The 13,289-nt window shown below is 40.9% G+C and overlaps 1 protein-coding gene across 1 annotated transcript; it reads left to right on the top strand.

Annotated features, from left to right (window-relative positions):
• The first annotated feature begins 318 nt into the window (after positions 1-318).
• Positions 319-9,253, top strand: LOC115388473 (butyrophilin-like protein 1). The gene is made up of 6 exons (XM_030091637.1): positions 319-369; positions 413-479; positions 4,700-4,972; positions 6,195-6,473; positions 7,564-7,676; positions 7,811-9,253. Exons 1-5 carry the CDS (start codon positions 319-321, stop codon positions 7,671-7,673), a joined length of 780 nt encoding a protein of 259 aa, XP_029947497.1. The 3' UTR covers positions 7,674-7,676; positions 7,811-9,253.
• The last annotated feature ends 4,036 nt before the right edge of the window (positions 9,254-13,289 follow it).

Here is a 13,289-nt window from a genome sequence, read left to right on the forward strand (position 1 = left end):
AGAACTTCATTTTCAGCTATTCCACTGACCTCCAGGACTTTTAAATCACAGAAAAAAAGATGTGTCACATATTTCGAACAGCAGCTTCTCAGGATTCTCAGAAACTCACCAACCTTCTCCCTTCCTTTTTTCTCTGCCAGGGTCAGAGGTCATCAGGAAGATCGTCAAAGAAGACCAAGATGCGCTTTTATCTTGTGCTCTGGATGGTAGAAATATTGCAGAAGACGTGTTTGACTGGAAGACAGACGGCAGCAGCAGGCATGAGGTGTTTTTTCTACAACAGAGGCAGCTCCTACATAGACGGGCTTCCGGGTCAGGATGCTCACTTTAAAGATCGGTGTTTTCATTTCCCCGAGCAGCTGGCAGTCGGTAACGCCTCCATAGTGATCAGAACAACCCAGGTGACAGATAGCGGAATTACACCTGCTATTTTCCCTTTCAAGAGCCCAAAAGACGAGCCCAGTATGAGCTGATTGTTGGTGAGTGTCCTCATTCAGACGGTGACAGACAGCTTTGTATTTCCAGAAGTGACTGGTTTCAAGTGTCTCAGATGGACTCAGGTCATGAAGAGAAACACATCCAGGAGAAACTCCATGTTTCCCTCCTTCAAACAGTTTCTGGCCTCAGTTATCAAAGTTCCAACAAAGAACAGTTGATTGAGCTCAGTTAAATTCTCCTGACTGGTTCTCAGCTGACAGATCAGTTCCCCACAGTTCCTGATGTTTTGGTTCTGTCCTCTGGACAGTAACCGTCAGGAGCTTGTTGAGACCTGACTGAAGGTCATGAGGAAGCCATTTGTAGTATTTTCGTGTTCCTCGCAGCAGTTTTACTCTCTCTTCCCCAAAACTGTTGATTTCAGCTTCAGAGCCTTTGTATTTCCTCCATCATCTGCATCGACCCGTGAGAGCTCAGGAGGAACCCTCAGGAAAACCTTTTCCTGGCTCGCAAGGCTTTCAGCCTCATCCAGCTTCCTGATTCCTCATACACATATTTCTCCATTGCAAATTCTTTGTTCCCTCGCAATAGTTGTTGTTGTCTTCTGCAACAATTTTCTTTACATCCCTTCTGCAGTTCCCTGGAATTACCAGTGATGATTCCCATCAACATTCTTGTATTCCTTTGCAACATGTTTCCTTGCAACCATAATTTTGTTCCCTCAAAACAGCTTTTTTTGGTCACAATCTGTGTTTGTACTAAGGAAAATATTTTTCCTTTGCAACAATTTGTGTTACTACTGTTATTCATTTATTTATTTATTACTGTGATTTATTCTCTTTATATTCTCTGAAAACAGTGTTTTATAATTTTGTTCCCTTGGCATCTGTTTTGTTCTTATTAAAATCTTTTTGTTCTCTTGCAGCATTTTTGTTTTGTTTCTTTTGCAACTGTTTTGTTCTTTTGCGACAGCTTCAGTTACATTTCAGTTCAGTTACTTCAGTTCGGTAATTACACAGATTACCGGTAATTGATGTTCTGTCTTTTAAAAACTTTTTCACCTAGTCGTTGCCTTTCTTTGTAAGCATTTATCATTTCATCACAGCAGCAGTGTGTTCCCTTGCATCAGTCCAGTGTTCCCTGGCTGGTTGCTCTGTGTTCCCTTCACAGCAGCTTCTTCAGTCTCTCTCAGTCTTCTTCCTTCTGTTCCCTGTCAGCACATGTTGTGTTGCTCCAGTGGATCTCACACCCTGGCCGGTCAGAGGAACATGCTGCTGCAGTGCTGAAGGACCACAGAATGCAACACTTGAGGCTGAACGATGAGTTTTCAGCTTCTTTGTCTCTTTAAAAACCACTGATGGATGTAATAATGCAGACGGCAGAAGAAGAAAGAAGTCCACTGTCCATACAGAGGTTCTCTCTCTTCTTGGAGACAGTAAAGTCTGTTTCATTCATTGCAGCCTGGTTGATTAAAGACAGTGAGACTTTTCCAGGTGAATGTTTCAAACTGTAACTGTGAGCAGAGAGTTAACAAGTCTTGAAGAAAAATAAAAGAGTTGAAACAAAGATCCCACTGTAGATGTGTCTCCTGACTGAAGCCATCTGTTCCTCACCTGAACCAGTCTCCTCTGGAAATACATGAAGATGCTGCTGAAATGTCACCGTCTTCATGTTGAATGTGGAATAAAGTGTTAACTCTTCTGTGTTTCTTTCCCTTCAGTTTGAGCTGAATGTCAGGTTCATGAAAAGTCTAACATGTGCTTTCTTTTTCCTTTCAGAGTATATCTTAACTTGTTAGGGCTTATTACAGCCATGCTCACTGCTGCTTCTGAACATCTGATCATTTTACCTTATTCGTCATCTAAAGCTCACAGATGACTGATCAATGTCTGTTATATCAATATAAAGTAAACTCTCTGAGGTTTGATTGAGAACATTCATCTTATTTGTTCTTCACTCTGCTGTGTTTGATTGAAGGAATTTAATGAGGAAGGCTGAAATGCTTCCAATGTTAACGTTTGTTCCATGTTAAAATGAAGTAAATAGGGAATAATGTGTGCCATTAGGCTGAAACTTGCAGGGTTCATGTTTAGCTTGACTTCAATATCTGTGCTAAATTTCTCTCCTGTAGAGAGAAGCAGCTGTGAGATATTTAGGAAAGTCCAGGACATAGTATCTCCAACACAGCACAACACAACTCTTCAAAAACCTCTCTGAAGTTAATCAATATTGATGATTAATCAACTATAAAATGTTCATAATTTGTAAGATATGTTGAAATTTATTTTTAAAAATGTTTCCAGGATATTAATGTGTACATTTATTCCTTATCCTGATAATGTTGTCTCATTTTGAGGGATAAAAGCAGATAAAGTGATAAATTGTTGTCCTGCTGAGTGAAAAAGAGGAAACTTGCTGATCTTCCTCTTCTGTCAGACAGATAAACTGAGCTGCTCCAATCTGAGGCTGGTTCCATCGTTCTGCTCTCCTATTGGATGAAAGCAGCTGTCAATATGACGCACCTGGCCAATGGCCTCCTCTGATTGGCTGGCGGGACGTAAAGTCTGTTAATTAAGTTTTAGTTGACGGTTGGTGGATGTTGATTGGCTGTTTGTGTTGGTGGGCGTGTCCTGATGTGAGGCTCCTGAATGTGATTGGTCAGTGTGTGTGTCAGTCTGGTTAAAGTCACTGAGATGTGTCTCCTCAGAGAGTTAGCAGAGCTCCGCTACCACTTCAAGGACGAACTCTTTCTGATTTATCAACTATATTTCTACTTCTGTTTAACTTTAACTCTCTTTGGTTCATCTGGGGAGTTTTTATTCTTCAAACTGGATCCACGTTTGACTTTAAATGTCAGTATTTGGATCAATAAAAGTCTTTTAAAGAGGCTCTGACAGGTTCTCAGGTGAGATGATGAATATTTATTATCGTTCAATTAAATCCGATCAGTTTATTATCGTGACCCGTGATTTAAAGCGGATTCTATCGTTTAAAAAGATGAACTTGTGATCTTCAAATGGTTTCAAGACGCAGTTCTTGAGGCTCTCAGAGAAGATGAAGACTGTCAGTTTGTTTATTTTATTGAGTTTTCTATTAAAAAATAGGTCGCATCCAACCTCCGAGTTTTATAAGGTTAAAACCCAGAGACATCCCAGGTGAGTCCTGCTTTGAAACACTTTACTCAGCCTGACATCTCACCTGGAGTCACACAGTTATTGTCCTGAACTTTAGAAGCTGCTGAGAGAATAAAAACTAGCAGGAAACATCCCAGAATCTGGATTATTCTGATGGAGGTTTACTCCACTAAATCTGAGATTCTCTGGAAGATTTTCTACTATTTAATGAGATAAAATCTACTTGATGAGAACAGAAAAACTGTTTCTCAATATTCGATAATGTCATATCAACTGTTGGTGTCCGACATGTGGCTCGCGGCCCCTTCGGGATCTGTTCAGGCCTCCAGATGTTCCAGTGTCATTATAGATGTTCTGCTGAGCAGCTTCATTCCGAAGCATGCATATGAAAGAGAGTTTCCAAAACAATCATATCAATCCAAATCCCGAGAAGAACCAAATGATTCAGTTTTAGTCTTGAAGCCAAGAAACATTGACATTGTTGTGCAGATTCATGTTTGTGCAAATCTACAAATGATGCCTGGATGACTTACGGTGGAGGTGTCACTGCATTAAAAATTAAAACCTGTTGACATTGTTTTAAACTGTCAGCTTATTCAGGCTTTGTAAAATGGCTTTGATCAAATTCATGAACTCATACCTCGGAGTTTGGATCCTTTAAGAGTCATTATATTTTACCTATCTGGCTCGTTATGAGGAATTGGTTTCTGTAAAGCATTAAAACTAAAAGGAGTTTGAACTGAATGAACAATAGACTAATGCCTTCATATGAATGTGAGTTCTTATCTTTATCTTTCATCATCAGAAATAACAAAAACTTAATTTTATGAGCACATTTTCAAGTGTTTTCAAAGTCAGGATCAAGAAGCTCCCTCATCTTAAGATTTCACTTTGTCCAACTTGAGCCATCATTTACAGTATTTTCTGAAGTTTCTGTGTGATGAGCTTTTACTTAGCAGTAAGATGTTCTTTGACTACTTGGCATTCTGTACTTTCTTTTGATATCAAAAGTCTTCCGTTCTGATTGTGAAGCAAAATGAAGAGGGAAAGAGCCCAGCATTGTTTCAATTATTTAATGTCAAACCTTCATGTATTTATTTTTTCAAGGAAAATTTGTGCTGTGTTTCCAGGAGCAGCTCAAGAACCCACCCTGTCATTCAACAAAACCAGCGACGGACTCCTGCTGCAGTGTGTCGTTCGGGGAGCTTTTCCTAAACCCAGAGTGGAGTGGAGGGACAGTTCTGGAAACGTTCTTCCTGCTGAACCAACGTTCACACAGAAAGATTTGAGCTTTGATGTTTTCCTCCAAGCTACTGCAAGCACGAGTGGATTCTACCGCTGCGTAGCGACACAGGAGGAAATCCACAATGAAGTCTCTGCTGATACTTATGTTCCTGGTCCAGGTGAGTCAGTTTTCAGACAGTTTCGTTCACTGTTTGTTTACAGTGTGAATCCAGAAGCTCCCAACCTTCAGCTCCTCCAACGTTTCCAGCTTCCTGCTCTGAAAACAACTTTTCCAGCTGCTGTGTGACAATCAGCCTTCAGTGATCATTGAAATACCTGGAAAGAGACTTTTTAACTCAAAGATATTGATGACTGATTTTTCAATGCCTTTGAGGGTTTTTTTTTTTTTTTTTTTAAGTTTTTTGACTTTTTGGAGAATTGAAATTAGCACTGTTCGGTAACGAATATGAATAGACCTCTCTTTTTTCATGTTTCCTCTTCAGGGAAATGAATTCTCCCTCTGATGTGAATCCAGCTCTCAGGACATGTTAGTGAGTGAAGCAGTTCACAGTTCAGAGAGCTGAGATTCAATAATCCCTCAAATTAAACTCCACTTTTTATCAACTCACTGATGTGAGATTAAAAGAAGAATCAGAACCAATGAGATGATTTCTGTTTCACTCAGATGTTGATCAGTCAGTCAGTGGTCACTGTATCAGATCCAGATGTTGATCAGTCAGTCAGTGGTCACTGTATCAGATCCAGATGTTGTCTTCCCTCCAGCTGTCCTTCAGTGTGAGTGTCAGGGAGTCAGGTCTCCAGTGTGTTTGTGTTGCAGTGAAAGCTGCTGCTTCTCTCTCATCAAAGCTCTTTCTCATGTTTCTCCTTCTTTCTGGACTCAACTGGAGCAGAAGGTTCAAACTGGGATCAATAGGAAGCCGTTCAACACAACACGTCTCTGATGAGGATTCAGGATGAAACCCTGCAGGACCATGTTTCATCTTTTAGACAATCCTTCCTGATTGGTGGAGTTTGAATTGACTCAAACACTAAATTCACCAACAACTGATGAGAAAAGTTCCATCAGGAGGAAGATTTTAGATTTTTCTGAAGAAAGTGAACAGAAATGTTTGTGGAGTTTAAAGTTCTTCAGTGTAAATCTGCTCATGTTTTCAAAAGTCTTCACAGTGGAAGTTTGTTACTAAATGTGGAGTTTGAAGAAATTAGAAAGAGATTTTTAATGAAACACTCTTCAGATGGATTAACTGGAGTTATGTTGCACTGATATATTCACATCCTGTAATGTCCTGCAGACTAGTTCTACTGAAAATACTTCACATTTCAGAAGAGTCAGAACAACCCCAAATTTACATGGATATCTGGCGTTGTTCTTCTTTACAGGAGCAGCCTCCAAACCATCTGTAACAAACCTCAGAGAAACCAGCGACGGGGCTCTTCTCCAGTGTGAAGTTGTTGGAGCATCTCCTAAACCTTCAGTTTTCTGGAAAGATGATTCTGGAAACATCATCAAGTCTGAAGAACCTGAAGTGACAGAAAGAGGAGGAAGCTACGACATCGTCCTCCAAACCACTGTGACAAAGACTGACTACTATCACTGTGAAGTGACTCAGGAGGACATCAACCATCGAGTTTCTGCTAAGATCCACGTGTTTATTGGAGGTGAGTTCAGTGTTTAACAGTTTTATTCCTCTCTTGTTGCCACTGACAGGATTCAAAATGTGGATTTGTCACCAAAACTCATGACTCTTCATGATGTCCAGAAATGTCTCTCTGAGTCCATCTTGTGTAGTTTCCAGTGAACGTCTCCAGTCTGAGCGTCCAATCACAGCTCAGCTTCAGCAGCTCATTTCTAACATGAAGCTCTGAGCAGAAAAACACTCAGTCAGACTGAAGAAGTGACAGATCCTGAAAGATCCAGTGATCTGAGAGAAGAAGAGCAGAATCTCTCTCTGAGTGTCTGCATGTGGAAAATCTCCATCAGTCCAGAGTCTGAATAGAATTCCAGACAAATGGAGGAGAAATCATTTCTCCAGTCCAACATTTTCAAGCTGAAGAGTTTGAGTGAGTTGAGTGTAAATGTTTGATGAGTGGAGAGCAGGATGTGATCTGAGGAGAAGTTTCTCCTGATGGAGACTGAAGGTGGAGGAAATGTGACTGAATGAGAGCAGATCAGTGAGTGGAACAGACTGACACAGTGTGAGTGAGTCCAGGTCATCTGATTCATCCTGAGAGGTCAGAGGTCATCCACACAGGTCTCTGGAACCAGACTGAGGAAGATCCAGCATCATCTTCACTCCCTGGACCTTCATGTCCACCTTCTGCTCTCTGAGTCTGAGGCCTTCTGTCACTGTGGTTCAGTGGTGAGCACAGCTCAGGGTCACTGGTTCGATTCCCTGCAGACGTTTCAGCTGGAAAACATGCAGATCATTTCATCTGTGGAGGCTTCACAGATGAAGCAGCTGAAAGTCACAGAAGCAGATTTGATTGTAGATTTCAGCAGGAGAATATTGATGTTCACTCTTTGCCACATTTTTCCTGGTTAGAAAAACTTGAAGTTTCAGTCTTTGTTGAACTGGACCAAATAAAAGGTTCTGAATTGTTTCTCTTCCAGCTTTGTTTCTGTGTTCAGGATGTATTGTTGTGTTGAATTTGCTGTGAATCACAAAGTAAAAATGATTTTGACTGATGGTGAAATGTATCAGTATTATCACATTTAGAGTCTCACAGCAACTTTTTTGATCTGTTTCAGGATTCCCCACTGGACTGGTTGTTGCTCTGTCAGTCGTCTGTGTTGTTTTAGCTGTTGCGCTTCTGGTTCTGCTGGTGAGACGGAGGGTTGCATCAAACTCAGTTGTTTAAAAGGTAACTTGAATTAATGTGTACTTGTACACTGTCTTATGTAACTGTCTCATTCTGGAGCCTTCAATCTAATTATTGATGTTTTACATGTTCAGTTTCTTCATATTGATCAGTCTTGTTTCTTGTTTGTTCTGCAGGTTCACACAGACCAGTGAGTCAGATTCCACCTGCTGATCTGTGAACTGCAGGAGCTTTGTGTGTACACACACACACACACACACACACACACACACACACACACACACACACACACACACACACACCACACACACACACACACACACACACACACACACACACACACACACACTATTCCGTTATTTTATCTCCAGTCCTCCATGTTGTCTGGATTTCATCATTTAGCTTTGAAAGTTTTCACTTTGAGCTGCAGCTTCATACATTTACTGGCATTAGAACATGTTTCACAATTCAAGTTTTTTGTTGTTTGTTTTTAAATTGTTGATTTAATTGTATTTTTTATTCCAGAGAATCAATCAGGAACAGTTTCTCTGTGTTTTCATGTGAACTGCTGGAAGTTTTTCTTGTTTCAGTCTTTGTGGAGTCAGAAGCTGTTTTAAGGAAACAAGACTTTGAATTTTAAAGATGATCAGTTCAGAGGATTGTGGGAAGTGTGGAAAGTTCAGCTGCTGCAGAAAGAAGTGAAGCTCAGATCAGTGAGGACTGAAGACACTGATGGATCCTGAGCTCACATCACTGCAGGACGTCTTCCTCTCCTTCCTCATCCTCACGTCGGCTTCAGCCTGATTCACTGTGATGGTTTTTACTTGAATAACAGCAGGATGTGTGTGTGCTGTCCTCTCTGGGATGTGTGTATCAGCTGCTTCCCAGTTAGAATCAGAGGTGATCCAGAGGTTTGTGAAGCAGAACTGAAGCTTTCTGCTCCTCCTCTGAGGATGTTTGTCAGCTGAATGTTCTAGAAAGAGTTGATGGAAACAACAAACTCATCTCAGGGTAATAAACTCCTTAAAGCAGCTCTGTGTGTTCAGCATCAGACTTTCAGCTCCGTTTCCTGTTATAGTTGATTAAAATGTGAGACAGAGCAGCCTGCTTCACTGTGTTTTAATTGAATTAATAACAAGTCACATCAATAAATCATTGATTTATTTCTTCCTACAACAACATGAGGATATTTCTGAAGTTTTGAACAGACCTGGAGAGGGAAAGATGGAGGAACAATATTCCCTCTACTGTCACAAAAAACAGGAATCCTAAAGAGAGAAGGAGCCCAAACCCAGTTCCTACAGTTAATGTTCTGCAGGAATGTTCAGGATATTCATCTTTGGGGTGAAATTACAAGTTGAATCTGAAATGCTCTGTAATTTCTCGATTATCTTGCTGTGAATTTCTCTAAACACTTGAATTTATTTAAGATTATGTTTCCGGTTTATATTGCGTTTTATTTCTCTTCTTTCCTCATTTATATTTTGGGTTTGACTGGGCTCAGAGTGTGGAATTTCATACCAATTTTGTCTCAGTGTATTTCAAAATCCTTGAATTTATGAGTCCAGCTGTGTCCAAATGTCACATCAAGTGTGTGATTCATTAAAGGATCAATAAACGTCTAACTTCATTTTTTTAAATTTAAATTTGTGTTTAGACAGTCCTCCTCATGCTGTTCATGTTTCTGAATTCTAAACCTTGTCTGTTTGCCTTGGTTTTCTTTTGAACTTGGTTCCCTTCGTATTGATTTTTAATCTGAAGTCGCCATCTGGTGGACAAAACCTGTATAAGCGCCTAAAAAGGACACCGACAAAACATTTCACATCTCAGGGTTTATCTGGGTTGATTCAAAAGCGCCTCAGTGTGTCATTTATAGGTACATAGATCGTCTTTTGGGGTTTACAAAGTTTGTATTAGATCAGATTCTGTTACTACGGTGGCCGACAGGTGCAAACGCGCTGCAAACACAGAAAACACATGCAAGAAAGAAACGCTGCAAGAAAAAATGCTGCAAGAGAAAAAAACGCCGCAAACACTGAAAACACCTGCTAGAGAAAAATGCTGCAATCACGGAAAACACATGCAAGAAAAAAGTGTGTTTTCTGTGATTGCAGCATTTTTTTCTTGCATGTGTTTTCTGTGTTTGCAGCGCGTTTGCACCTGTCGGCCACCGTATGTTGCCACTAAAAAACATCCAGTCCTTGATTTAGTAAAACCTTTACATGTATTTTACTAAATGTAGATTTTTTTTTTTTTTTTTTTTACTATTTACATTTTATATGCTTGTAAACTAATGTACAACAGGAAGAAACACTGGGGTTTAACCTCCCCCCACCCCTACCCTTGTAAAGACTAATTTTATTTTGTCAATAACTAAATGTGAGTATTTGATCCTTTAAAAAATAAAAGAGTAGTTTGGGTTTGTCCTGCAGGTGAGCAGAAATAAGGCAGATAGAGAAGTTTACTGCTGTTTGAATGAGGAGATTATGATGCTCAGTGTGAGGCTGAAATGCTTAATGAAGCAGAAAAAAAACATTCCTGGACTTACACTTCATGCACATCATGCATGTCAGGATTTAATCTGATTTGTGAATTTACAGAATAAATCAGTTTTATTCAGAGAAAGTTGCTGAATAGAGCTTTAACCTGCAGAGTGGTGAAACAGAGAGACGGCCAATGTGGGTGTGTGTGTGTGTGCACGTTTTTCCGGAAATTCCGGTACGATGTGCCTTGTGGGGACATTCTTTGGGTCCCCATGAGAGGAAACAGTGTTTTCTTGACCATGTTGTTACTGAGAAAAGTAAAAGTGCAAAAACATTTCTTTAGGGCGACGCTTTGTTTTGCTGTGGGTTAGGGTTAGGAGTTAGATATGAATGGGAGTCAATGGAAGGTCCCCACAAGGATAGAAAGACAAAAGTGTGTGTTTGTGTGTGTGTCTGTGTGTGTGTGTGTGTGTGTGTTCTTGTATTTCTATCCTTGTCGGGGCCAAATGTCCCCACAAGGATAGCAAAACGTGGAACGACGTGCCTTGTGGGGACCTTTTTCCGGTCCTAAGTAGGAGAAACAGTGTTTTCTTGACCATGTTGTTGTTACTGAAAAAAGTAAAAGTGCAAAAACATTTCTTTGGGGTTAGGCTTTGTTGTGGTGTGGGTTAGGGTTAGGGTAAGGGTCAGGGTTAGGGGCTAGACATGAATGGGAGTCAATGGAAGGTCCCCACAAGGATAGAAATACAAGACTGTGTGTGTGTGTGTGTGTGTATGTGTGTGTGTGTGTGTGTGTGTGTGTGTGTGTGTGTGTGTGTGTGTACAGTGGACCGGTCCGTCCAGCCAAAGGAAACACACAGAGTGTTTCCTCAGTGAGGAAGAGCTCTCCTCTAACATATAGAAACCTCTCCTCATCCTCTCTGCTCTCTGGACTCTGAACCAGGCTGCAGGAAGGTGCAGTGGTCAGCTCTTCAGCCTCACAGTGAGAAGACCCCCTGCTCGTTACCGGCTGGAGTTTGCATGTTCTTCCTCTGCATGTGTGGCTTTTCTTCTGCTGATTCTCTCTCTGATGGAGTCAACTCTGCAGTGGGGGCAGATCTCCTCTGGGGGGCAGCAGAGAGCTGTGACAAACAGATTCTGGAGCATCTTCCTCCCACTGAATGGTTTCATTCAGGAAAACATCCAGATGTTTAGGAACATTTCCAGAGTTTGTAAAGCTGGCAGAATTTGGGTCTTCATGGTTTTTATAACTTGAACAAAGTGAGTCAAGAAGCTGGAATCATTTCCTGAGAGATTATTGTTTAAATTATTGTGAGAGTTGAATGTCAAAGCGTCCGTTAGCTGTGTGAGCTGTAATCCAAGAGTTTCTGAGGTGAAGCTGCTGGCGCTCAGCCGAAGAGGTGAAAATGATTTGTAGCAGCTGCACAGCTAGCAGAACAGTCTGACGTATCAGTTACACAAAATGACATTTTAATGCTGGAAATTTACACAATTCTGAAATCAGAGGGGTTTTCAAACCTTTGAGGCTCAGGTGACTTTAAACAACACAGCAGTGTGAAAAGAGAGCAGAGGGTGAACATCAGGAGTGTTTTCAGGAACACAAAGATGAGGCTGTTTTCACACAATCATTAAAAAACTGAATGATTTGTGTCTGAGCTTTAAACTGACTCTGGGTAATCAGACCTGCTGTGTGGCTGCTCACCGTCACTGAGCTTCATTAGTCTGAATGTCAGTTCTGCAGCGTCTGTCGCTCGTTTCCTTCATGATCAAACCTCCACACTGCTCCTGCATCAGCATTTACAACAGATCCTGCAGAGATGGACTGAAAAGCTTCAGGAGGTTCAGAACTCCAGGTGAAAAGAACAGATTTTACTGATGAAGAAGCTTCTGCTGCTCAGTTTAAAGTCCACACTGAGACCTGATGTCTGCTTCAACACAGTTACTGTGGTTCATGTTCTCTTCTGGTCGCTTTACAAGAGAACAATCTGCTGGAAAAACAGTGTCTAGATTTTTATTAAAGGACTCAAAGAAGCTTCATTTATCAGAAATAAACAGTTTCAGGTTTTAGCTGCATGAATTTCTATTTGTTGTCACATCTTTAACATTTGAAGTGAAAAAATAAAACAGATTTTTCTGTCTTATTAAAAGCTTCTTTAGGTAAAAATCTAAAGGGGATAAAATGTAATTTCAAGTGTCTTGATTAAAGTAAATTTCTTTCTATCTGAAGTCGAGCATTGTGGGAAGATAAAGATTGTTTGATTTTATTTAGATTTTATTTAATTTTCCCAAACTTTATTTATTTCATATTAACATTTCTTAAATAAATTTTCCTTCTTGTATAATATACAGGTCCTTCTAAAAAAATTAGCATATTGTGATAAAGTTCAGTATTTTCTGTAATGTACTGATAAACATTAGACTTTCATATATGTTAGATTCATTCCACACAACTGAAGCAGTTCAAGCCTTTTGTTGTTTTAATATTGATGATTTTGGCCAAAAAGTAAAGAAAAACCAACAATCCCGATCTCAAAAAATGAGCATATTATGAAAAGGTCCTCGAAAGGAGCTTTAACCTGATCATCTGAATCAACCAGTTCACTCTAAACACCTGCAAAAGATTCCTGAGGCCTTTAAAAACTCCCAGCCTGGTTCATTACTCAAAACCTCAATCCTGGGTCAGACTGCCGACCTGACTGCTGTCCAGAAGGACATCACTGACACCCTCAAGCCAGAGGCGAAGACACAGAAAGACATTTCTGAGCCAACAGGCTGTTCCCAGAGTGGGTATCAAGGCAGCTCAGTGGGAAGTCTGTGGGAGGGAAGAAGTGTGGCAGAAAACGCTGCACAGCTAGAAGAGGTGACGGACCCTGAGGAAGACTGTGGAGAAGGACCGATTCAGACCTTGGGGGACCTGAAGCAGTGGACTGAGTCTGGAGGAGAAACATCCAGAGCCACCGTGCACAGGCGTGTGCAGGAAATGGGCTGCAGGTGCCGCATTCCCCAGGTCAAACCACTGGGGGGCCAAAATGCCTGAAGTCCAGAGTCCAGTCCCCACAGTCATGATGGTCTGGGGGCCATGTCAGCTGCTGCTGGGGGTCCACTGTGTTTTATCAAGGGCAGGGTCAATGCAGCGAGCTAGCAGGAGATTCTGGAGCACTTCATGCTGCAT

This window comes from Salarias fasciatus, chromosome 5 (genome assembly GCF_902148845.1).
Source record: "Salarias fasciatus chromosome 5, fSalaFa1.1, whole genome shotgun sequence".
Lineage (NCBI taxonomy): Eukaryota > Metazoa > Chordata > Actinopteri > Blenniiformes > Blenniidae > Salarias > Salarias fasciatus.

What these genes read in the sequence shown, in the direction of transcription:
- LOC115388473 (XM_030091637.1), top strand. Translation starts at nt 319, where the DNA reads ATGCTCACTTTAAAGATCGGTGTTTTCATTTCCCCGAGCAGCTGGCAG. An exon ending in CCAGTATGAGCTGATTGTTG is followed by an intron (nt 480 to 4,699) that starts GTGAGTGTCCTC and finishes CTGTGTTTCCAG; the next exon opens with GAGCAGCTCAAGAACCCACC. An exon ending in GATCCACGTGTTTATTGGAG is followed by an intron (nt 6,474 to 7,563) that starts GTGAGTTCAGTG and finishes GATCTGTTTCAG; the next exon opens with GATTCCCCACTGGACTGGTT.